The 26,756-nt window shown below is 44.6% G+C and overlaps 1 protein-coding gene across 3 annotated transcripts in view; it reads right to left on the reverse strand.

Annotated features, from left to right (window-relative positions):
- The window catches only part of NTRK3 (neurotrophic receptor tyrosine kinase 3), a 320,443-nt gene that overhangs the window by 240,425 nt on the left and 53,262 nt on the right, over positions 1-26,756 (reverse strand). For all 3 annotated transcript variants that reach the window (XM_072981881.2, XM_072981880.2, XM_020781727.3), the window contains exon 2: positions 1,914-1,988. In XM_072981881.2, the coding sequence (XP_072837982.2) occupies positions 1,914-1,988 (75 nt within the window). The remainder of the gene's footprint in view (positions 1-1,913; positions 1,989-26,756) is intronic.

A 26,756-nucleotide genomic window follows, 5' to 3' on the forward strand; every position in this document is an offset into this window, starting at 1 on the left:
GAAACATCTAAGACAAAACTAAAGTACCTTACAATCATAACTTAACAGGGCTAATGCCTCTCCCTTCAGCTCAACATGGTTACAATTCTAAAATGGTGGACAGAAGCTTGTATTTCAATGGCAAAATGTTGGCCAACTCCATAGAAACTATTGATGGTAGTTGTGGAAGTTGAAGAGAGATCCCTATATGCTTATGGGTGAACATTGAGCTAGTAGGCCTTCTGAACAACGTGAGAAGGTTATGACTTAAGGAAGGAAGGCACGCCCTTGGTTCCCTTAGCTGGAGCCTTTAGTGGCTTAATGGTATAGCACGTGCAGCTGAATCAAGCTTTCATTTGTACTAGAAAGGTCCAAGTGTTGGTGTGTTTAGAAGAGATATTTTCACACATGCCTGTACTTTGTGTGTGTGTGTGCACGTGTGTATGTGCGTATGTGTGTGTGTGTGTCCACAATTAATGGGTCCCTTTTCTGCTCATTCGTTGCCATGTTCTTTATGGAGGGACACCATTGTACAATGGTCTTTCCTTTTCTGTCCGATTTTCCCCTGACATTTTTGTATTTGTTTGTCCAAATTTGCCACTGTCCACACAAGAGGTGGCCACAAACTCCACTTTGGAGGTTCATGCCAGTTCATGGGCATGGCAACACATGTGCAGCGGGTTCCTTTCCCCAGCCAATGACCCACTCACCAGTCGGAGCGTGCTCCTCTCCTCCTCTAGTCCCCCACAGCAGGAGAACGGCTTTCGCTGTCCTGCCTCCTCGTTCGAGTGGATGACCAGCCAAAGAGGAGGAGGAGAGGAGCACGTGCTCTCCAATGATTTTGGGGGAAGGGACCATGCAGCAGCTATGGAGCCAAACTGAGGTTCATGCCCATCTCTATTCCACACCTGCTGCATCCATGTATTTATGGATGGTTGATCAAATATTTCCAGTCTCATGCAACATCTGTTCTTGCTGCTAGCAACAGCGTAGTAACCAGTCCTTAATGCCTCTCCTTTATCAGAGAGGGATTTCCATTGAATCGCTCTCCACCTATCCTTTGAAGGAGCTAAGCAAGCAGGCAACATCCCACCCTCTTCGACTCCACGCCAGCACTAAATTTGCACAAGATCTGAGCAAGCATCTTAAGATGCTTACGTGGGGAAATCCTTTGGAAGACATTAACTTCTCAGGGTTAAATTTCAGGGAAGCTCAGCAATATTGGCTTCTTTTCTGCTGATCTAGAACCAGGTGGCAATAACTGCAAATCCTTCATATATATGGAGGTGACACAAAGATGTTGCATTTTGCTGATATAAGACTGAGGAACACTGACATTGCAAAGTTCTTCAGACCAATTAGCTTGGGGGGCAGGGGCAGTTGTTGGAGGACATGGTGATCTTCCAAGTACCCCATGCATGTTGGAGTTGACAGTTTGAAAATGGGGTCAACAGTAGCTCATGAAGCAGCCTGTAGGAAAGGGTAAGACAAACTGTCTGGGCCTAAGCTCCGGGTTGTCCAATGGTAGAGAGGGGACCCATGCACAGTTATCTGCATTATGAGGTCAACTCTAAGTTCAACACCTATGAATGGGCTACAAACTTGAGTGGGGGGCATTTGACTTCAGTAGGCTGCAATATAATTGACGTTAGCTAAACTCCCATGGCTAGTCGCAAGTAGAGGAACCCTGTTGAATCAATGGGATTTACAGAAGTACCTGTGGTTCAACAACTCATTTTATGGCCTTCTCTAGTTGGGACTAATAATTGGATTTAATTTTTTTCCCCATGTGATTTCTACATACTATGTATTTCTTTAAAATGGCACAAGAGTAGACTGCATGGGTGAACAGCTTCTTTCTGGTCAGCCGGCAACCACAGCTGGCTGGACAGCACCCCCAAATGCAGATTGTCATAGGAACACGCAACACTCACAGTCTCTGGAGTCCTGTATACAGCTCCATGTCTACGGCGTGCAGCGTGTGCAAATTCTTCCAGAACTGTATGTGTCTGCAGAGGGAAGAAGAGGAAAAAATGACTTTAATGTAACCAGATACCGCCATGAAAAAAATTACAGTGGACTATGCCAAAGACAATAAGCAAGGATACCATGGACAATATTCATCATCCTCATATGACATTGTTTTCATCAGGACTCAAAGGAGCCCTATCTCAGCTTCTCTAGGCACCAATTTTGTCCCGTCTGCATTTGCCAGGCATTCACGGGATTTCAACTGCTGTATAGCTCGGCGGTTTTGGTCTCCGGGTGCAGAGCCAGAAGCTGGGCATTCAATTCCCCCACTGCACCTCCTTGACAGGGGGCTGGACTTGATGATCCACAGGGGCCCTTCTTGCTCCACCATTCTGATTGTTATTATCAAGAAGGGGGGGGGAACCTTGGGACCCATTCATTCCATGAAAATTGATGTCAGTTGTTTGGGGAGAAGTGTTAGAGATCTTGCAAATCCGCCCACAGATGGAAGAGTATGAGGTTTTCCTTTACTGGTTATATTAAACCAATAGCGTTTTGCTCTGTAGCATAAAGCAGCTCTGCATACATACTGAGGACAAACAATGTGTGTGTTCAGCGACAACAGTTAGGAGGCTGGGTTTTAAAATGTCAAACAACAGTAATTAAGGGTGTAGGATTTAGCAGGTTCATATATGAATACATTAAAAACACTTTGGCTGCACAAACATTGCCAACTGCTTAATTTATTTCTACTATTATTTTTGAACATGTATTCGGAAGGGCTGAAAATGTGAAGGACCATCTCAGAAGACAGAAAGAGAGCGAGAGCGAGAGCGAGAGCGAGAGAGAGAGAGAGAGAGAGAGAGAGAGAGTCTGTATACATGCGTACATGAGGGCGTGGTCACTCCTCATGCAATATAACAAGAAATTCACAGGCTACCTTCGGACACTAATTTTCTATAAGCCTGACCTACCTCATAAGATTGGCGTAAGGATAACATGGAGAGGAGGAGAGCCATGCATGTTTGTAACAAAGCAAGGCAAAAATAAAGACCACCGATGGATCACATGACTTTGATGAAGAAGAAACAGAATTTCTTGGCTCAAGTCAGGAATCAAAATGGAGAGCGTGACCAAGAAATCAGGAAGTTGAGACTTTGAAGAGCAGCTAATGAAGGAACTAGAAAAGGTTCTTAAGCAGAAGGATGTGTCACTGGGGACTTAAGGTCAAGGCTATACATAGTAGGATGTTCCCCATTACTGTGTACAAATGGAAAGCCAGGCAATGAAGAAAGCTGATGGGGGAAAATTAATCCATTAAAAATGTGGCATTGGAGGAGAGCTATACAGATAATCATGGACCACTGGGAAGAGAGATCAGTGGGGTTTAAATGAAATCAAGTCTGAAAGCACAACAGAAGCCGAAATGACTATACTGAGATAATCATATTTTGGACATAACAATGAGAAGGCAAGCCTCACTGGGAAAAAAGCAATTATTTTAGTAAAAGTAGAAGACAGTAGGAAAAGCAGAAAACCCAACATGAGATGGGTTGACGCAAGAAAGGAAGCCACAGCCATTAATTTGCAAGACTTGAGCAGAGCTGTGTAGAGCATGAACTATTTGGGCGCCATTAATCCATGGGGTTGCTGTAAGTGGGAAACAACCAGATGGTATGTGATGATAACACCACACCATCTTAAACCAAAAGATGTGTTTTTCTCTGGAACGCCTGTTTTCTCTCTTCTCTGCAGAGGTATGCATATTTAATTCACTGATTAATTGCCTAAGACCCATAAAATCAATCAGCATAGAGGCAAACCAGAAAAGCTAAGCTATTAGTGGAAAAAAAAGGCATAAGGGAAGTGTTCCGGTTACAACAGGGAAAGCTTCAGACTTCCAGATGTTGATGAGCCACTGTTCCCATTGTGCCTCATCATTGAGCAGGTTCACTACCAGGCTGATGGAAATTGGAGTCCAATAAGATCTGAAAAGCATGGGTTCCCCAACCCCAGTTCTCGTGATTTGCTTTTGATATCTTATTTTTGTTTGTCTTCTTGCTCACAGTCCATGCAAGGAAAACATCTGTCACCCACTCCCCTCCAGTCCGTCTCCTGGATCTTTGAATTTTCCTCCAATACCCTCCCACCATCGCCCACATATCTATCCCAAACAAGAAAAGGAATGCCAAATCTGGATTTTAAATGTCTTAAGTGTTTACATCTGTCCCAGTATACTGGTGGTGGTGGCCACCCCCACCATGCTGGAGCCTTAGTAGCTGCTCAGAGATGCCAGAAGCTGACACTAGCCCCATGAATGAAATGTTGAAAAGACATCTGTTAGAATGCTCCTTGAGAACAGACTGGACAGTCTCTCTCCAAGGTACTTAAACCATGATTTGGTACCTTTACATCCTTGGACAGAATCCTACTGGAATTTGCAGAAAGGATTACATAGGTTGCTGCATCTAATTGTGACTAATTCACTAGGTGTACCATCAGATATGTGTCCAAGCATGTGACCAAGACATGCGCTAGGCCCTTGTAGATTAGCCACCGTTAGCTACAGCAGATAACTCTTTAGTGAGCCAATAAAGGTATGACTTAACCAAGACCCCAAGAAAGCTAAAAACATGTCTCTGATTACAGCATAACGAAAGGTTGGAACAGGTGTAGAGGCACTGGCACCAACCAATAAAAGCAGAGGCCAACAATGTTGCCTCAATGTTGAGATTGAGAACAACCAATACAAACACCATCGCAAAGTCATTACAAGAAAGTTGTTGGGGTCTATTGCATGGGAAAGTAACCTACATCCCACTAAATGCTATTGGACTGGAGCTGTCATCAAGAGCAGAGTCAGTGGTGAATAAAAAACATCTGGAGAAAAACAATGTCAAGCAACATTTGGAAACTCAAACTGGAACCACCCCGGGTCTATTGCCAGCTACCCAAACTTCAAAACACAAGGCATTCAGAAACAATCCCACAAAGGTCATCTTAAGCAGCAGGCAGTTTCCTACAGGAGGGGGCAATCCACTCAGTAGGCAGATCCTAGACTGCTTAGCCTGTGGTTTGTGGTTCACTTCATAGTTTGGTTCAGGGACCCTGTTTTGCCAAAATGAAATGAAGCGCTAAACCGTTTCTGCTCAATGCAAAACGGATGCCCTGCCCTCTTCCTGCTGCGCCAGTCACCTCTCCACCTGGTCCCCCCGAACTCTTTCTCTTTGTCCTCCACCATCTTTAGAGACAGCGACCCGGCTTCCCTTCCGGGAGCCAGGCTGGTTGTCTCTGCGCATGTGCATCAGCTGACATTCATGCGCATGCACAGAGACAGACAGCCTGGCTTCCCTTCCAGGCGCTGGGCTGTCTGTCTGTGTGCACATGTACACCTTCAAAGCACACCACCAAAATAATGGCTGTTGCTACATTTGTGGCAACACCTTCCATAATGTCATCAAACACTGTGCTGAAAAATTACTTGTGTTGTTGGTCCAGAAACTCCCACCCATTAGCATGATTTTATGTTTTCAGTTCTAATCTTATGAAAGAAGGGGAAAGGCTCATTTCTCCTCAGGGTATCCCCCACCAGATGCAGTTTTCCACAACCCAAACATATCACTCTTAAACTACTATAGTCAACACATGATAGACAAGCATGTCTTGACAGCTGTCTATCAAGGCAAAGGAGACTTTGTGTTCTCCTGTCTCAGTGTTTTGCTGCAACCATACAGATGCCTCTCTGTAGACCAGGGAAATGTCTACTTGATGTGGTAGGTATTCAACAGTAATGTTGGTAAACATCAAATTTGTAGGCTCAGTTTTCCTGTCGGTGAACAGCGTCTTTGGTACAGCAATGTCAGCCCTCCGTTATTTTAAGTGTGCCTTTATTACTGCAATCTCTCCGAGCCTCGGGCAATCTGACAGGCATGTTATAAAAGAAGGAAAATGAAAATAGATCTGTCACTTTAGCTTGACTCGTTATTCTGGGGATATCAGAACTGGACCGACAGCTTCAGAGAGACTCTGGCATCATGTTTATCAATATGGCAAGAGAGCACCCACGCAGGATTACAGCAAGACTCCATCACTTTAGCCATTGCACCCTTTTAACAAGCCTGAGGCCAGACCGAAAGGGACCCCCCCCCACACACACACACCAAAAAAAAGAGGTGTGAAAAATCTTACCCTCCCACTTTTCTGCTCTTTTCAAATAGAGTCAACGGGAGACAATGTCAGAGGCTTCACTGGAGTTGAAACAAATCTCTTAGATTTCTTTTATTTTATTTTAGAAAGTGTCCAGTTGCATTATATTTTCAGTGGAAAATGTTCTCTACAATGCTACGGGCCTCAGCATCTCCTTGTGTAAAATGGGCAGAAAATACTACGCATCTGTCTGTCAAGCAAAAGCGGACACTATCCGAGGGTCTATAATAGGGATGGATGATCTGGTTTTCTACTTCCATTCCATGACTGTTTCATATCTACTCAATTGGAAGTCTGTTTCGTTTAATTTCTGGAGAGACAGAAGGAAGCCAAGGGAGGAACTGAGACCATACCTTTGACAGACGCATGAGCTGAGTTGTAAACACAGGGAATCGAAAAGGAGCTCAGCCTCATTATCCAGGAGATGATCTGCTCAAACTGAGGAGCCTGGCCAGACTGCAAGAGTTTAAAGAAGCAGGTGAAATCTGATGGGAGATTCAAGTGATGTGAGAGCTTGGTCCTGAGTCACAAGACCATCCATAACGGTCATGCCCAAAAAACGTATGGTTCCCAAGTAATATTCCAGACTCTTGCTGTGACAATCCCCACCAGTCAAAGCTTGAGAAAGTAATTTTCACAGACTACAAGTTCCAGAATCCCCCAATCAACATTGTTCATGGGCATGATGATTGGGCAATTTTTGAGACCAGGACTTTTCCAGGGTCTGGAGCTGATGTATTGAAGGGCTGATGCCATTGATGTGAGTGCATGGAATTGATTTCTTCATATGTCCCACTTTGGCCAGGTGTCACGAAAAGGACAATACAGACCCCCTTCCTCAAGGGTCTTTTTTTAATGTTTGGTTTTGCATTTTGAACTGCTCAGCTACAAATGACAAGGTCCGATCCCAACCTTTTAAGTGGCGTGCAAATAGAACACAATAGAAACGTAAGCAATCTGTCGGATGCTGTACTCCGGCAGGGTAACAAGGAAATTGATTTGTCATCCCTGCATACTATACCTAGTGATCCATAGAGAAGAATTCACTTTCAATTATCTGACATATTAGCACAATAAACAAACAAAAAAGCTCTGGACAGCAAGGTGGCTGTCACATCTAGACCACAAGGGAGGGAGTCAGCACGGGGGAAGGAGAGAGGGCAGAGGCGCTTATTTCCAAAGCATCTGCCATAAAAATTCATCAGAAAAGAAGGGAAAAAAATCACAGAACCTGGACTGATGAATACTTAGGAATCTGATGGCTTAGAGAGCTCTTCTTGAGCTGTGTTATGCTCCTTGCACACTGCTTCATGGAACTGCTGAAATTTCTGGGACTTATACTGGAGCATTAATTCTATAGCATTTAAAGTAGTAAACCAACCTGGCTCCCTGCCCACCCTCCAAAATTCCCAGCAGCTGCCAGCTCGTAGAAGCCTCAATTGTACAAGCTCATATTTAGGTGAATCCCCAGCGCCAAATACTCTGGTGCCTTTGTTTGTTTGGAGAAAAGACGAAGACTTCCTAATTTCTTATTCTCATCAATGCAGGGCATCTTGGCATGATGAGATAGATGTCTCAATGAGAAATTTTCCAGGCCCACAAAATTCCTTGAGAAAGCAAGGCATCTAATCCAGGTGTCTATAATTCACTCAGACTATTTCTGTACATTCTTAGAGGATGTAAGGGTTAGCTGTGTGGTCCAAAGATGCAGGGGAGGGGTATCAGGAGACAGCTATCTAGTTGTCTCGTGTGCTCCCAGAGGCATCTAGTGGGGCCGCTGTGAGATACAGGAAGCTGAACTAGATGGGCCCTTGGCCAGATCCAGCAGGGCTCTTCTTATGTTCTTATGTTAGCCATAGAAAAGTGAAGACCATCATAGAATAGTAAGGCCATCAAGTCCAACCCCCTGCTCAATGCAGGTATACAAATCAAAGGATATCTGCCAGGTGGTTGTCTAAGTTTCTCTTGAATTCCTCCAGTGTTGGAGCACTCACCACACAAAAGCAGCTGTGTTTCTGAAGGCTGAGATCCCATACCTTCTAAGCTAGGAGTCAGCCCTCTTGAATACGGTGAAGGTTATGTTAGAGGAAACATACATGGGACTGTGCTGTCAAACTTTCAAGAACATCAAGGCTAGCATTGGTTGGTTGGTTGGTTGGTTGGATGGATGGATGATGTGTAAAGGACATCAAATCAAGGCAAAAGAGGAAAGATAATGGAACCCCAGTAGACAGTGAGAAGCAGCATCTCATTTGGATGGATAGCAACATACCAAACCAGCATTTCAACATGTAGCATTTCCATAAGTGTCAAAATGAAAAAAGATCCATCAATTAAAGCCAGAGACCCTTTCTTCAAGAACCCTTTCAATTACCATTTATACAGCACTTTAAAGTCGATTTAGAAATGTTTCTGCCATTCATCCTGCCAATAACCATGTGCAAAGGGCAATAATTGATTCCTGATTTATACATGGCAAATTGTAGCTGGGGGAGGGGCGGGTCTTGGCCAAGGCAAGCCAAGGCAACAGGAAAATCAGTCAAATGAGTTCTAGCCATTTCGGTTTTCTAATGCAAGTCAGTTGGAGGGTGTCATCCAAATGTACACTTTAGCTGAAATCCTGTTGCGTAATGCAAGCAAATTTGCAACTTTCGCCCATTTGTCACTAGCAAATAAGGAGCCCTTCCTGCTGTTCTCAGGTGCATGTGTCCATGGTGGCTTTCTACATGTGTGCATGTCCCAGTGAATCATGGCGGGGGCACTTTATTTAACCAGAAAGGAATGGACTGAAACTTACAAACTCACTTCCATTACGCAACAGGATTTCAGCCATTGACTCAGATCCTGGGTGCAAATTGAATGGCATGGGCACAAATCTCTGCAGATTCCACCGGTAACCATTCCAGTGTCCCAGGTTGGCCTCCAAACTGAATCAGGGCCCCACGTACACCCCTAACAACAATTTCATATAGTGTGGCTCGATCAAAGATCAACAACGAGGCTGACCCCCGAACATGTTGTTTGGGAAAAAAACAGCAAGGCAATTATATTCAGGGTTCTATTCCATTTTATTCCTTAGACTGTAAACCTGGACAGATCACTGACAGCTGAAAGGCTTGCTTTACACAAGTTAATGCACCCAGGCGTACACTGTCTCATCTCAGAAAGGTTCCCTTTCAATTTTCAGCTGCACTTGCCTCTGCAGAAAAGCCAAAAATCAGAGGCAGCTTTTTGAACCCCTAGCCAAGGCGAAGGGATCACAGGCAATGACTGTGACAAAGGAGAAGTAAGCAACACCTGGAAAGTTCAGCTGTATCAGGATGACAACAGAATCAGCTTATCTTGGCCTGCTGCTCTGAACTGGCTCTGCCATTCTAAACATTTCTTCGGCGGAAAGCTTCTTCTGCATGCTAATGAGGAACGGATTGTGAAGGATGGAGCAATATATGCTGGGGGAAAGCAGTCATCGAGTCATGGAGTTGGAAGGAGCCTACAAGGCCATCGAGTCCAACCTGCTGCTCAAGGCAGGAATCCAAACCAAAGCAGATCGGACAGATGGGTGTCCAATTTTCTCTAATCCCAATTCCATATTTATGTGAGTGGGGTTCAGAAGAAGCTGCAATCGCTCATGAAAAGAGATCTCAGGACTGCACAGGAAAACCCATGAGCAATAACGATGCAGCAGGCTGCAGCGTATTGCCTGTATACACTTCTCCCTTGCATTGCACGGGGCTGAACTGCACAATTTTGGTTATACATGTGTTTCCCCCTCCCCCCCCCCAAAAATTATATGTGTACTGTGCCCCTGGACACCATGAGTTCAACACGGAAGCTGTTAAAGTGGTTTACTTGACCCCAAACACAACATCTCATATTCAGCCTCTAAATTAGGGGGTCATAAGGGCCTTTTGTGAAGGCAAGAGGAGAAGGGGACAACAGAGGATGAGATGGTTGGACAGGGTCACCAAAGCGACCAACATGAATTTGACCCAACTCTGGGAGGCAGTGGAAGACAGGAGGGCCTGGCGTACTCTGGTCCGTGGGGTCACGAAGAGTCGGACACGACTAAACAACAACAACAAAAAGGACCTTTAAGGCTCATGACACATGGTACTGTATGGAAAGGGTTGTCAATACTGTGGAAGAGAACCCTGATAAGAGAGAACTGTTCTCCCTGTGTGTGAGAGAGAGAGAGAAAGAGAGAGACAGAGAGAGAATTTTTCTTTTGCTCTGTAGTTATGTTTTGGGGGTATAAGAGTTATACATGGATTTTGCACGACACAAGGATCTGGCATCCCTAACCCCAGCACTGTTGAAGGGAGAAGTGTAATTAAATTGTAAACAGCCCAGAGTGTGCTTTAATCACTCTGGGACAGTGTATAAAAGTAGCACACTTCATTTTATTTGGCTAAAATTGCACATCCCCGCTCACCCCTGGCTGCCACCACAACCATCAGCTACTCTCAGATCACCTTGTCATCTTTCCTTGCTTTCCTATATTTTGCCCTCATTCCAGAAGGCATGAGAGATCAGAATGGAAGAGACTTGGTCATGTATGTCCATTTTTATTTGCCCTGAAAGAACTGGCAGCATGCATTTAGGATATGAGACCCTCATTGTACTTAGGCAGAGCAAGAGTCCAGGTATCCAGTATTTTTCACAGTGGCCAAGAGTGACTGTCTAGGAATGGAACCAGCCATCAACTCTGGACCACAAGAGGAACCAGAAGAGAAAGCTACACTTTCTTGGACTGCGCTCAAGTTCTGCTCAGGTTTATTCTAAAAACACACATATTCTATGCACATTTTTTTAAAAAAAGCAACATACATAGAGCAATGCTTTATCCCATGCAAGGAAGTAGGTATATTTCTAAAATGCATACAATATACACATGCATTTGGAAAATGCATACATAAATAGTTTATGGATTTATATGTGCATGGCACCTTTTTTTAAAAAGAGTAATCTCCAAATTTGCATGGAAATGTGTCAGGATGATTTCTAGCAGGCAAATCTGAGAAGCTCCTCAGAAAGTGACTTCACGTGTTCGAAAGATTTATGTTGCGATAACGCCTTTGTTAGGCCAAATAAAAAGGAGCACAATTCTCCATCTGATCTTTTGAGATGAAATATCTGTTCCTCAGATGCAAGGTTACACACAGCAGCCAGGGAAGTGTAGAAAGGGCTTGACGAGAATGCTTGTGTGGTCCTCAGGCTGTGTAGTCTACACAGAGAAGAAGGTGAAGGTGCTGAATCTGGGTTCATCCGCTGTTAGATTTCATCCTGAACTGTCCTTAGTTTTGCTGGAAACCAGTCCAAGGTGGGTAAGGATGTAACTACTGCCTATTAAGTAGCCAAATTTGCTTTGGAAGCAAAGATAAGATGTGCAAAGCATCAAAAGTTTTAAGAAATAAGGGAAGCTATATCATCTTGTATTTATGTATGCCTATATTATGTCAGTGCTCACTGGAAGGACAGATCCTGAAGCTGAGGCTCCAATACTTTGGCCATCTCATGAGAAGACTCCCTGGAAAAGACCCTGATGTTGGGAAAGAGTGAAGGCAAGAGGAGAAGGGGACGACAGAGGACGAGATGGATGGACAGGGTCATCAAAGCGACCAACATGAATTTGACCCAACTCTGGGAGGCAGTGGAAGACAGGAGGGCCTGGCATGCTCTGGTCCATGGGGTCACGAAGAGTTGGACACGACTAAACAACAACATATTGTATCAGTGTGTGGCGTATTTTTTTGTTTGTTTCTGTTGACATTGTGGTGACCTATGGTTTCAAACAATAAAACTAATTCTGTTCCCTTCTGTTTTCTGTTGGCTGGAAACCAGAAGAGCCATAAAGAGAGTTTCCCAATGAAAGCATGCATATGCCTGGCCCATTCTGATGCGGTTAAGATCTATCTGGAGTCATGGTTTCTCTCTTCCTACCCCCAGCAACAGCCATGGCTGTCTTTTTCATTGCCCTCTTTTGCCTGATGACTTGGGGTTGGAGCTTATATATCAAGAAGCATGCAAGCTTTGGGCAGGTTGGGATGCAGTTTCCATGGCTCCCTGACTTGCACAGACACCAGTATCCTTAGATGCTGCTGAGCAGATGAACTGCACCCCATGGTCCCCTGTGTTACTGCAGGAACCAACACAAGTTCTCCTGGATGCCTAAGTAAAGAGGGGAAAGACCATGGACATTGGAAAGTCTTTTGGACCTGAGACTCAAGTCTTAGTCTTCAGTACCGAGTCCCAAGTCCCTATTAAAAACAAGTGTTTTTTTATCCCGGAAGAAAGAAGAAGAGGCGGGTCATGACTCCAAGTCATGAATTGAGTCTCAGTCATAGTGTGTGTGTGTGTGTGTGTGTGTGTGTGTGTGTGTGTGTGTGTGTGTGTGTGTGTGTGTGTGTGTGTGTGTGTGTTTGTGTGTGTGTGTGTGTGTGTGTGAACCCAAGTTGAGTTGTTGACAGTGAATCTTGCAGTTCAGGTTCCCATCCCTGGAAAAGACTAGGGGACCCCATATCAGGCAGTTGAAGGTTGAGGGACAAGAGAGTAGGGTCTGCTCCATACTGGACCCTGATTCAGGATTGTTTTTGCTGAATTTCAGATGTGTGTCTAGCAGCATTATTCCCTTTGTGAAAAACAGGATTATTCCTGCTGTAGACATGCAGATGTGTGCGTGTGTAGCATTGGGATGGGCAACCGCCCATCATGACCTTACAGAGAAGCCATAAAGAAATGTGGTTGGCCTTTATGGTGTTATACATTTTAGAAATTACAGGTGCGAAGGACTTAATAGCTTCTATATGGAAGTCATAAAAATTCAGGATCTGAGATTTCGAAAGAGCCGCTGCTGCACAAAGGTTTTCCAGGGTGTTATTGCCGCCCTATGAAAATGGCTGAACAGGATATGCCCCTCCATTTCTCATACTGTACTGTATTCTGCGTGCAAGTAACGATGCTGTGCTACAGAAAGTTTGCTTATTTAAAGGATAGTTTAAGGTCACTGATCTTTTTTTATTTTTATTTTTAAATAAGCGACGCACACCAATGCTTCTAAGCCTGGTAATTATCAGCATAACCGTAGGGTGTAATTGTGATTTGTCAAGGTAATGATCATAAAGCCGTGCACTTGGTAACACCGTTCGCTCTGCACTTGCAAGCCGCTGTCTTTTTCCCAGATTCGGAGAGCTTGTAAAGATGAGGCAGCAATTCTAGAAGAGAATGCAGAAAGATGGAGGAGATATTCTTCCAGCCCTGCCAAGACCCAGATTCTGGCAATCAGTGAGATCTCCATCAAGGTAGTCCACACCATGAGAGCAGGAAAAAAAAGCCAAAGGAACTAAGTGAGAATCACTGAATGCCATCGGAGCTGAGGGGTGGGGAAGAGAGGAGATGGACTGCACAAATGGTTTGCCTCCTTGGTCAGCTTCAGAGCATCAGTTGTGGCCCTCTAACTAGCTTAGAACCAGGATGATGGGCAAAGTGAAGTTCTCCAGATGTTGTTGGGTGCAGCACGTTAACCCCTGCCAGTTTAGCTTATGGTGAGCACAGAGGAAAGTTGCAGCCCAACCACCTCAATGGTCTTCTTCTAATGATGGATTAGGGCCATGAAGCCCTGAATTTAGACCCCCATTACACTATAACACTCACTGAATAATCACATCACCACTACTGCTATCCGTCAGCTGAAACTACCTCAGGATGCCGAAGTACAAACCCAATGGAAGTAGGATAGTGAATCCTACGTTCAGCCCCACCATTTCTCCAAGGAGCTCAGGATGGTGTGCTGAGGGATCATTTATTTCCTAGCTTCTGAAGCCTCATCACGAGGAGGGGGGGGGGATAGACCAAGGCATTTATTTGTCTGGTACAAAAGGCAAGGTGGCATCTGTTTGTCCAACCTCTCTCCATACATAAGGCTGATAAGTGAATCTTTCTGTAACCTTGGTATTTGCATCAAGCATCAGAAAGTGTGTGGGTTTTTTAAAAATAAAACTGAGAATCCCACTACTAACCATTTTGGGAACTACAGTGCAAAAAAAAAATAACTTTTCTGATCTGTAGACTAGGCAGTGCCCTCCATTGCAAGCCAAAGGTATGCTGTCCAGCAGTGGTTCCCAACCTTGGCTAACCCATATGTTCTTGGACTGCAATTCCCAGAAGCCTACACCACTAGATGTGCTGCCTGGGGTTTCTGGGAGTTGCAGTCCAAGAACACCTGGGCAACCCAAGGTTGGGAGCCACTGCTGGACAGGAAAACAGAGGTAACCTCCATGACCCCACCACCATTGACTGGCTGCTCTGTCTAGCTATTGCCTGCTCAAAGGGATGTAGCAATCTCTGATGAAGAGCTGGTGTCTTCCTTCCAAAACTTCAAAACTATGTTCCCTCACTCTTTTTCTTCTGCACAGGCTTCTTTGAGATGAGAATCCAGAACCACTCCAAATCAAAGTGAAAAACATGATTTTTTTTCTCCCAGCCTCTTGTAGGTAACCATGTTCAGCCATAGCACCTGGAAATACTGGAGAGAAGACTACGGCCCATAAAAATGCCCCCCTCTTCACTTTTGGGAAACAGTTGAGTTCTTATAATTTCCATCCCTTCATTTTAGGGCTCAGCTGCTAGACTTCTGGCATCCCCAACTCTTTAAATAAATCCAGATCCTTACAAGCGACAAATTCTATGTGACACGGAGACACGTTGGTGGCGCTATATGCATGGAGATAACTAATCAGCTCCCAAATTGAGTCGTTGCTTTTTTTGCTCTCTCCAGGATTTTTCTTCTCTTTCAAATGGCAAAATGTATCAACCAAACCATGAGTTCCCCTCCTTCTGCCTTCTACGCCTCTGACCTATATATAAAAACTGTGAAGAAAGCAAGCCTCCAAAACTTCAGCTCGCATGCTGCTTCTTTGAACAATGGAGAATGTTAATGAACCACAGCCTCGACACTCTCCTTGCAGATTTGGCTCGCCTTCTTCATCCCTCTGTGATTTTTGGATCTCTCCTCTTGTTGCAAATTCATCAGAGTTATTTCAGCCTCTGTCCCGCCCACCCGTCCACCCACCTGCCTCGGCGTGCATACGCAAATGCGTCAAATGCCAGAGCGCCTGTAGCCGCGCTGAGACTGGAGGTGGAGAGATGATGACAATCTCTCTTGGGTCCCATTTCTGCTCCCACAGAACATTTGTTTTTCTGAGCAGTCCCGAGGACTTGGGAGTTTTCAGCTACTTCCAAGATTTTTGGGGGTGGGGGAGAGATTTGGGATTTGGGGGGGTGACATGGGGTACGTGAATAACACAACCTCTTGAGCAGATAGACTCGGTTGGAATAGAGAGATGCTAGTCTCTCTCTCTCTCTCTCTCTCTGTGCTCCCTGATCCAGTTCATTTGGGCCCTAGACCTCCTTTAAAGCAAAAGAAGCTCTTGGATATATACCTCGTTGTTTTGAGTAATTTCAAAGTCCTGCCAAATGGACCCTACCCTGGCAAGACTCATCTTAGTACTAAGAACTCAGCCAATTCTGAAGCCAAGGCTAATGTCAAATGCTGAGCAGGCACTAAATCACCCAAATGAAGAGTCAAAAGGATCTTCAGAGAACAGTATGATCCGGAAGGGCACAACGGAGGGTGCAGAGCAAAGAAAGTACTGCTTTTAATTCCAAAACTAAAAGATGGAGCTCACTTCCAGAAAAAGAAATCCTAAATATAGGGACATTGTTAACAAAAATCTGTATCTGAAAGATCTTACAGCACACTCCTTTGAAGCTGAGGAAAAAGACAAGATGGCTCGCAATACAAGCAGGGGGTGTCCACAGCTTCCATTCCTGCCTCCGGTTACACAACCAGCCACATCCTTCTCCAGCAAACGGGTCCCCTCCCAATATGATTTTCCACTGGTTTTCACCCACCACCACCAAGACTCAGAGGATCCTCTGAAGTCTCCCCATATTCATTACTGCAATCCCTTGTCCTTTAAGTTCATTGATGTTCCTTAGATCCAAGGAAATCTACTTGCCTGGGTTTTGCTAAGGTTATTTTATCTCTGTCCTCAAAGCTAATCCAAAACATTCAAATGTAAGTTGGGTTCTATTTTTTTAAAAAAACTCAAATGCAAATGTGTACACGTTCCTGTGTGCATTTTGCAAAAGTGTACAATTATATGCATTGTCTATGCATTCTCCTGTAGGAAAAATAGGGCTCTAGGCCGTGCAATTCAGTGCACTGAAAAAAGCAGGTTTATCAAATGCTTACATGTTTCCATGTAAGCTTCCCCCACCCCTTAATAATGAACACATTTTCCAAACATCATTTTGTGACTAAAGCAAAAGTTCATCAATGTTCAGATTTCCAAGTGAAAATATGTTTGGGTGTTCTCTGACATTCTCTCTCTCTCTCAATCTCTCTCCTTTCCTGCATGTATGCGTATATGCTTGCATGCGTGCAAACAGCATCAAACTGATAAACCATCTGTCTTCTCCCACTCTGATTCCTGTTCAGGTTGGTCTGGGAGCCCACCAAGGAAGATCTAGAGAAGGTTTGACCTTGAATACATTTTTACTTTACAGAGCTAAGCAGGCAACAGAACAGGCCCTTCAGGACCTAGGAGAGTTCTCAGGGAAGCTGGATGTTGCTTTCAGGGTCCTTCCAACCTCACTGGAGAACATTATGAGCAACCCACACCTCGTGTGCAATCCAGGACACCTGCTTATGCATTGCCAAAAAAAAAGTAAAAGAGCAGGGGAAGGAGAACATGGTACCCAAAGGGGGATAAAGGAAAACACACATTGTTGTACACATTTCACATGCTCCTTTATAAGAATAAATGCAGATTTAGGAATGGTAACGCTACCAGAAAAACAGTCCATCTCAGCAGAGTGGAGAAGGCTGTCAATAAGTGCCTGGTGTTATCTTCTCAGTCTCCTCTCCGAGTGTCAGTGATGGCTAGGTAACTCCCAGCTCCCTCCTTGCCTTGCATGGGGCTCTTTACCTGAAACCTAGATCTGTGCTAGGCACTTCTTTTGAACATATGATGCCTTCAAATAGAGGAGTTACAAAATGGGAGTTCAAATCCCAAGCTCCTCCCATTAAGGGAGAGAAAGCAATCATTGAAGGGGTTCAGAAAGAAACACTTAAGGGTTCCAGAGTGTGTTTTGATACAACTCTCAGTTTCGATCCTTTGCTTAAATAGGTTCAGACTACCATCCAGAAGGGGGTTCAGTCCTTGGCTGGAGTACTTTTGGACTTGTAACCCAACTTTTCCCATCACCATCCATTTTTGATGGATGATTTCCCTGAACGTCCTCCAGCACAGAATTTCAGACCAACGTGATGTCCGCAAAACAGATGCCAGCTTAGCTATATTTATGGAGCTCTGCTCTTGTACCGCAGATAACAAAGAATGGTGTCATGGCGTTCTCCCACCTAAGTACACTTTTGTCTCTCTCACCTTCTGTTTTGTAAAACAGAAAGAATAAAGAATAGGATATATTAACCCCCCCCTCCTTTTTTTGTTGGCCATGAATTTGCCCCGGTGTACCACGAGCCCAAGGCTCTGGTTCCAGAGCATCGTTACAAATCCATTTCTATTTAAGATGCATATTCAATTCTGCCTGAATATAAAAGCTCCAGATTTCTGCTCTGCAATGAGATGTTTATGCCGACTGTTAATATTTCATGAATCTGCCAACAGACCTGCAGGAAAAAAAGGTCTCGCTCACTGCCTTTCCTACGAACCATCTGTCTGCTTAATCTGGAACAAGCATACCTGTTATCGTCTGTCAAATGTCAGAGGCAGATATACAAATCTGGAGGCCTTCCGTTACAACGTGTGACGTGAGCCGCAATGCAAAGAAATGGCATTTGGATTCATGGCGTTTGCTCAGATTTCCTTGGAAGCATCCATATTTTTATATATATATATAAAAGAGTCCTCACCTGGTCCAGTGTAGGCTTCCAGACCTGCCTGGTCACCTGGCATGAATGAAAACCAGCACATAGATAACTAGATAAGAAGCTTCATCAAATCCAGATTTGTTTATTCGATTGATTCAAGCCATAATGGACCAACATGGGTGCAATCATATGGATTTATCTTCAAGATTCACACTTCTTACTGTCCTTTGTTGTTCCACAGGGCCTTGTGGGTCTTGTTTCACAAGTTACACAGTTAATCATAACCATTAGAACTGCAGGATAGCTCAGCAGTTGAGGTCTTTGGCTGTGGAGCCAGCGGTTGGGGGTTTGATTCCCCACCGTGACTCCTTGGCAAGGGTTGGACCCAATGGCCCCTAGGATCTCTTCCAGCTTTGCAGTTCTGAAATGATGATGACTGTTGATTCTTTAGTTATCAACATCTTCAGAGATGCTGGGAGGGGAGAGGAAGCAGAACTTCCAACAAGGACTTTATCCAGCGAAAGGAATTTCTGCAATGCTCTTGGTATGATTTTCCTCTTCTCTTTCTTCCCCTACTTATCCTCCTTCCTTCGCCTCCCTTCCTGAACCATATCTCTTATTTTATTTCACTTTCCATCTTTCCCATTAGAACACTCTCTAAATATAGCACATATATGCTTACTTTATTGTCCCAAAGTAGAAGGGGCCTGCTCAGTATTCCAAACCAAACACAAGAGATTTAAGAGCTTCCTTGAACTGTGATTACTTCTTGGCATTTTTACAGCTTCCATCAAGCACAGGGCCTGTTATCAGTTGAATAATATCTCCAGCGCCACCGCTGTGTAGTCAACAGCGCATTGTACAGGAAAGAGGGAGCCTGGGGTTCGAATTTCCATCTTATAACTCTCTGTGTAGGTCTAGCCTGGGCACACTTTCTTGGCACAGAGCACCCTAAAAGAAAGTTGTGAGGACTTCTCAGAGTGCCTTGGGGGGGGGGGTTATTTGAAACACACACACACACCGCACAAACTAACATTCTCCTCTTTGAGCAACAGAGTTCCCCCTCTGTTGCTCGATAACCACCATTATTGCCTTTTCCTTGCGTTCCTGTAAACCTCACCGGAATTCCAAGCTAGAAATTCCAAAAGGAGAAGGGGAAAAAAGAAAATTGTTTAAATGCCTCTTTTAACCTGGAGACCGAAGAGTAACAAAGTCATGTTTCAAGGACGGGATGTTCCCGGATGTTTCTCTAATTTAAGATTCATAAACGACATCCATGACAGCCTTCCTTCTTCTTGATTTTTGTGCAAGCCAAAGTTTCTGAAGTATTCCCAAAAGGACAGCCTAATGCTGACAGGGACAAAAAAAATAAAGGCTGTGAGAGTTGAGGAATTCAGAGGTCATTCTGAGGAGCTAAAGTTTTATCTCCTCACAGTGCCTGTGATTTCTGTGCTTTGGAACAGAGGGGGGGAAAACATATATTTTCTAGGACTTAGACTCACTTTTGGCGCCATGCAGAGTCACAGGGCTATTTCAGTGCCAAGAAACTGACTGAAAACAAAACACACAAATGGGTTCCTGGAACAATTGCGTATCCTGTTGAACCACAAAGCTCCCAGCTGCTTTTTTCTTGGGTTCAGTCAAAAATCCAGTGCGGTGGCATCATAAGAATGCTCCCTGATGTCACAGGTAGGATGGCAAGAGTGCCAGGTCTGTACGGATGTCAAGAAATAGCTTTATTCCCATGGTTTTTTGGGGAGAAGACCAATCACAGGGTATGTGATTCTGGAGGAGCAGAAGGGTTGATTTTTATGAGTGAGTTGACTTTGATGGGTGCCCATGGTTGGTGCATCAAAAACCCAGATGCAAGTGGAGGAGGGCATGGAAAGAAGCCAGTGGGTGCCATCGCTGGGATCTTTCATGCCATTTGGAACAAGACAGGGAGTGAAAGGCCAAAATAATGACTGGTGAACCCGCTCATTGCACAAGCCTTGGCAGCTGCAGAACATAGCCTGGAAGTGTTGGTGAGTGTTCATCCAGCAGCCTGGAAAAACCCGTTAAACGAACAACACCGCAGAAGACATGATCCGTAACACATGTAGAAGTACATCCCCTAGAGCTGCTGGCTGCATTATACCACTTCCTTGGCTTTCGCAAATCCTTCTCTTTTTTCCCTTCCTCCTCATTACCACCATACCCCGTTAGCTGGATTTTACTTCTGTTAAGACCGCAAGGTATCTATCCCATGACATCAGAAGGGCCTACCACATGACATTACAAAGAATCTTAGTTTCTTGTCCCAGGTGTCATGTTGAGTCCTGAAATCTCAAGGACTGGGCTGTTGAGAACCTGATTAGCTTAGCTGACCACTGTGCTTGGTACGCCCCAATCTGTGGTCAGATCGTAAGTGATGTCCTTCCAGGGTTGGGTTGGCCTTTTGTAGCTGTCTATTAGATCCATGGTTTTCAGTCTTGGGTCTCCAGATGTTCTTGGACTACAACTCCCAGAAATTCTGGCCTAGCGGTGAATGTTTCTGAGAATTTTAGTGCCAAGAACATCTGGGGACCCAAGGATGAGAGCCACTGGATTAAATAGTCACCCTTAATAGCAACAGGTGTCTATGTGGCTGCTTGAGGCATCAGTCTCAGCCATCAAAGGTGGATAGCCCAAGGGGACACATGTACAAACAGGCGAGCATTCACACATACAGAGAACTTTTGTTGTTGGTCAGAAAGCAAGCAAGAGAGAAATGGCTAGGAGTCACTGGAGCCTTGAGGCTGAGGTGGAACCTCAGTGTCCTGCTTGACTTAACAAACAAGCCACCACTGGTCTCCCTGGGATAGCAGGAGGAAAGTGTGAGCATCTCCCTATGCATTCAGGTCTTTGTTGAGATCAGAGGCAGTGAAAAGTCTTCCCATGCCTGGCACTTCTTGACAGAACAACCCCACTCTTCCCTCGAGGTCCAAAGGACTCAGGTGAGTGGAGGTATTGACCAAATCTTTAGGAGACACTTGGAAGTTGGAAACCACTGAAATAAAAAGTAACAGATCAAACACTCCCAACCACCCAACCTTGTATATACGCTACAACTTATAGACTAGAGATAGGATCTCTCTTAGCTCGATCAAAGCAAGACCTCCCGCAACCAACAGTTGTGAAATCTCTGGCTCACCTTTCAGTCTTTTGATTTATAATGACCCAACTGGCAGGGAATGGAGCAAGAATAGGAAATGGGTGTCCTCCTTGGCTATTATTGGACTCTAATGCCCATGATTCTTCACCATTAGTTGTAACGGACTAGGGTAGATGATAGTTGTCCTTCGACATCACCTGGAAGGCCACACATTTCCCACTCAAGGAAAACAAGCATGGCTTTCTTACTGGTAGCTCTGGGATTGTGGAGGTTGCTCAGCCAAGAGAGTGATCATCAACCCTTCATCTGTTGTTCACTATGCTCTAAAGACCTGCAAAACTTCAGACGACCTCTCCACTGTCTGGTTTTCCAACGCTTATTTGAAAAATTTCTCATTTTTTTATTGTTCATTATACTGATCTTCGAAAATTGTTTTACCTTGCATTTATATCAGTTTAGTCTTGTAAGGAGCATCGCGAGACTCTTCCTGTGATTTGAAAAGTAGGGCATATGTACCTATAAAAATGACTAAATACAAGCTTTTATTCGCTCATTTGTCTTACTATACATCATCAGGCACATTCTTCAAAGTATACACTGTCAAGAGAACAAACGAAAAGGAGAAAGTACATCATAATACATCAATACGAACACAAGGAGACAGAAGGTACAGTACACTCATTGGTCGGGAAAGAAAGAAAACAAAAAAAAACCTTTGTGGCCTCTTGTGGTGACTTCAACAGCCTTTAAAAACCTAGGAGAATAAAAATAATCTTTTGTCCTTGTGAAAAGATGATGAACTTCTCTGACGAAGGCATTCTAGATGCAGAGCACCACAATCAGGCAGATACTGATGGTCACTCATAAAGCCCTTCACAGTTTGGGGCCATGTTATTTGACAGAGCGACCCTCCCCAAGGTCATCTGGCCATTCCAACAGATCCTCACAGGCCATGCTCCTTGGAGTAGCCACCCCAAAGGAGGCCAGGAAAGCTTTGACAAGAAGCCAGGCCTTCTCGGTGGTGACGGCAGCTCTTTGGAACCATCTCCCAACAGAGTTACGGCTGGGCCTCTCCCTCTACAATGACAGGAGACTGATGAAGGCTCATGTCTTCTGGGAAGCTCTCTGTAACAGCCTGCCTTGATCTTCCCCGTCTTCCACTGCTGCCCGGCTTTATTCCACCATCTGGATTCACACTCTTGTTTTTTCTTACTTGTTGTTTGTTTGTGGTTTGCTTGACTGTGTCATTGTGGACTTTGTGTTGGTGTTATAGGTACACTGCCCGAAATAGTGCTGTGCACTAATGGGGTGGTATATAAATCTCACAAACAAACAAACAAACAAACAAACAAACAAACAGACAGACAGACAGACAGACGAATGAATGAATGAATGAATGAATGAATGAATGAATGAATGAATGAATGAATGAATGAATGAATGAATGAATGAATGAATCCATCCATCCATCCATCCATCCATCCATCCATCCATCCATCCATCCATCCATCCATCCATCCATCCATCCATCCATCCATCCATCCATCCATCCATCCATCCATCCATCCATCCAACCAACCAACCAACCAACCAACAAATCAATCAATGTATCCATCCATTACACCACAAAATGGTGAGGAGGACACACAGAGGAGAAATTTGAAACACATCCCTACTGGTGATCTGGCTGATGTGCTGTCCATGGTAGGGAGAGATGGTCAAGAGATGCATTCTGGAGTTTCAAAAGTAATTTCCAGCTTTGGAACTGAATCACCCCACTCCACTTAGCAGCTCCGTTCCAAATCAGGTGCAACTTCTAACCTGTCTGGATAAATAACCCTTTCACACAGAGCATTGCAAGAGTCCAGCAACAATGATACCACACCACAAGAAGCTGCAAGTTTCTCAGCAACACATGAAGGATACTGAAGAAACTCTTCCTCCATGCTCATCTATAAATCCATTCTTAAAGATGGCCAACCACCACTGGGAATGGCATTAGGAGAACGCTGCCTGACACCATTGGATAGAACGGTCGTTCCCTGCCAGCCTGAATGCTATTAATGAAAAATGGCATTGTTGTGAAGGCAAAAAGGAAAAGAGCGCAAGTCAGAAGCTGGGTCTTTGGTCACCTATCTAGGGCTGTGTATCCTGAAGCTTCAGCTGGCCACGAAAGCACGTGTAACATTGGCCAGTATGGTTGGCACTCAACGTGGATATTCTGGATTGGCCAATTCTGAGATAAATGGGAACTCTCCTTATGCCTTTTCTTAATAAGATGGGGATTGCCATCTTTCCACTGCATTTCAACTCTAGTCACCAGCCCTAGCCCCTGGCCTTAAGACGTAGACGACACCTTCCAGTCTAGGTTCAAAGTTGGTCAGTCTGGGCCCTAGCTTGGCTTGGCCTGACATGTCTTCACAAGCTTTGAAGAAGGAATTCTCCTCTCCCCAGGGCTTTTCAGTGGGACACGTATGCTGCCAAGAAAGGCAATGGGAAGGGACATGGAAAGAACCAAGCCAAGAAGATGTAAGAACAAGTCGAGAAGAGCAAGCTCAAGAGAAAAAGGGAGTCTAAGAAGCGAACAACGGTTGGTGGTTGGCGTTGCCACCAAGCAAAAGTCTTGATACCAGCGCACACAGTCCCTCAGTTGTTGCAATGGCTGGTGATGTCACTGATCTAAAAGAAACATCCTGGGGTTGCCATGGCAACAACAGGCACCAAAAGAGGGAGGCTCAGCACCAAGCCAAAAGGGGATGGGGGTGGAAGGAGAGAGAGCAAAAAAACCCCAACCAATTCTAAAGCAGAAAGCCAACCCTCCCCTTTTCTCACTCCTGCCAAACTTGCAAAGTCAGTTCTATTAGGAGAAGTTGGAAAGGGAGGGAGAATGGGAAAGGCCTGAGGAATCCAAAAAGCCAGGGAAGTGGGGGGGGGATTTGGAATGGGAAGCTCGTTCCGCTAATGAATGAAGACATTGTTTCACACCTCACACGGAGCCAGCGCTCTCTTGGGCCGTGGGGGTAGCTTGTGTTCAGCAGCTCACAACAGCTGGGAGGTGATCCTGGTAGCTCAGGGCGAGGGCCAGCATTTGTAAGCAATCACTGTTAACTTGGGGTGGCATCTGAGATCCATGCTTGCCTGGTCTGCCCTGGTGGTGGTGGTGTGGACTGAATCATCGTCTTCCTCTGCTCATCCTTTTCTCGGGGCTGAACAAGCCAGATAAACAAGCACCAATGCCCCATTTTCTGTGACGATTCCAGTTTATGAGCCTCCGGGACTAATGCAACACTCTCCAAACTTCTGACCTTTGAATCGGCTCCAGAAATAAGCTTGGCAACATGCTGTTGTTTGCCTGCTGAAATATCCAGATTTCATCAAACTTCTAGAATGAAGCCTGAAATCTTTTCCCGTTTGAAGATGTGCATGCTCTGCCTCTGAAGTGACTTATTAATCCTGAAATCAAATAAAATCAACTGAGCTCTAGAGGTTTTGGGGGACACTGTGCCCTCCACCATGAATTCAAAGACACTGCTTCTTCCCCTGGGATTTGGGGAGGGCATGATTTTTTTTTTATTGTTGGTGGTTGCATTCTGTTGGATTGGGGTTGACTGTGTGAGGGTGGCTGGCTCTCCTTCCTTCCTTCCTTCCTTCCTTCCTTCCTTCCTTCCTTCCTTCCTTCCTTCCTTCCTCCCTTCCTTCCTCCCTCCCTCCCTCCCTCCCTCCCTCCCTCCCTCCCGTTCCAGAAAGACAAACATGTGGGTCCTAAATCAACTGTCTTGAATTGTTTCTAGAAGCAAACATGACCTTGAATGATCATGAGAAGACAACACTTGATGGAAAAGACAATGGTTTTGGTGAAAAGCTTAGTCAGCAGGAAAAGATGTGCCACAATATCTGGAGCACCACACATCTCTCCTTCTCTGGTCCATGCTGAATGATCTAACACACCACGACTTGCAATACTACTCATTACTGAGTGGAGTATGTTTTCTGGACCACAGGCCAACCTTCATCTTCAGATAAGTTCTCAGGAATGGAAGGGGGGGTCAAAGGCAAAAGACCAAAGATACAAATCTATATTCGCTGAAATCCTGTTGCAGCATTACACAAATGTAATCCCTTTTGGAAATGGATTGTCCATTAAGATATCTCAGTAGGTGTTAACTGTGTTGTATGCCGAGTTGCAGGGCTCGGTGTGCAACAGTTAATGTCTGCGGAGATTTCTTAACTTACAGCAATTTGCTTCCAAATATCACATCGTTTCCATAACTGCCCAATAGAATTTCAAACATTAATTTATCCCTCTCAAAACCAGCACAGACATTTCGATCATTTAGAACAAGGAATGGGAGATGATACAAAATCTAGGGACCCATCAAATGATGGTGTTAAGCTGCAATTCTTTCGAGGAACTCAAGAAGGGCAGATTTTGCCATAAAGCTTTAAGTTGCTCACCCTTCGTACTACAGAATTCTAGAGGAGGAAGGGGCCAACCATCTTCCCCAGAAACCACCATGAAAACCATTCTGATTTCTCCGCGGCAGCTCAGGGGTTTTGTACGGGGTCTTGGTGAGAGAAGCAGCCGATGACAAATGGGTTTTAGATCATCTGCTCACCTCTTGAACCAAGCCCCGCTTTGGCATTCATGGCTACACATTGCTTCCATGTCCAACAAATACATGGTCCAACCATCAGCTGACCTTTCTCAGTGGGGAAATATTACAGTTATTGCATCTAGAATGTCTAGATGATGGATTGGGTAGACGCACTGGCCAAAAGAAGGAAAAGCTTTAGGAAGAGCCGGCATGCCAAATGCTTGTGTGTCTGTGTTTCCAGTTTGCAAACGGTTTGGACTGGAATGCGGAACGTTGCTTTAGCCATGGTGATCAGACTAAAGGCTTATGCTGGAACTGGTGCCTTCAAACCTTTCTCATTCTCAACCAGGACCTGAACTAGGAAAGTCATTACATGAAAGGGGGCCTATAGAAATTGAGCTGGAGTCTTGACTGCAGTACTGCAGTTTCACCACTGCGCCGCAAGACTCCTTTTCCTATTGGCCCACTGAATCCATATGACATTGGCAAGTCAAGACTTATCTAAGTCCTGTTGATTCAATGTGTCAACTTTGGCTAAGGTCAACAACTGGCTTTTGCTCCTTGCAACAAAATAAAATAAAATGGGTATTTTGACCCAAATAAAATTGCATTATTATTCTGGCCAGTATGCACGAAGGGGGGCATATTTAATCAGAGACTGCATAACCTCTAGACACCAGTTGCTTTATTTCTACAAAGGTCTTTGAGCTAAAATTCAACATTAAACAGATGTTTCTCTATACGTATAAAATATTTTAAACCTGTCTTTCTCCTTTAAAAGGATGCAAGGCAGCTTACAACAATCAAAAGACAGTATTTAAGATTAGTAACAATGAGTATACAAGGCTAAAAGGATCAACCAACCAAAAAACATAAGCAACACTAAAATATATTCAATGCAATTGGGTACACCAATCCATTTAAAAAACCCCATTGGCAGCCATTCACTCAGGGAAAGCTTTCCTGAAGAGAAAGATCT

This window comes from Pogona vitticeps, chromosome 12 (genome assembly GCF_051106095.1).
Source record: "Pogona vitticeps strain Pit_001003342236 chromosome 12, PviZW2.1, whole genome shotgun sequence".
NCBI lineage: Eukaryota > Metazoa > Chordata > Lepidosauria > Squamata > Agamidae > Pogona > Pogona vitticeps.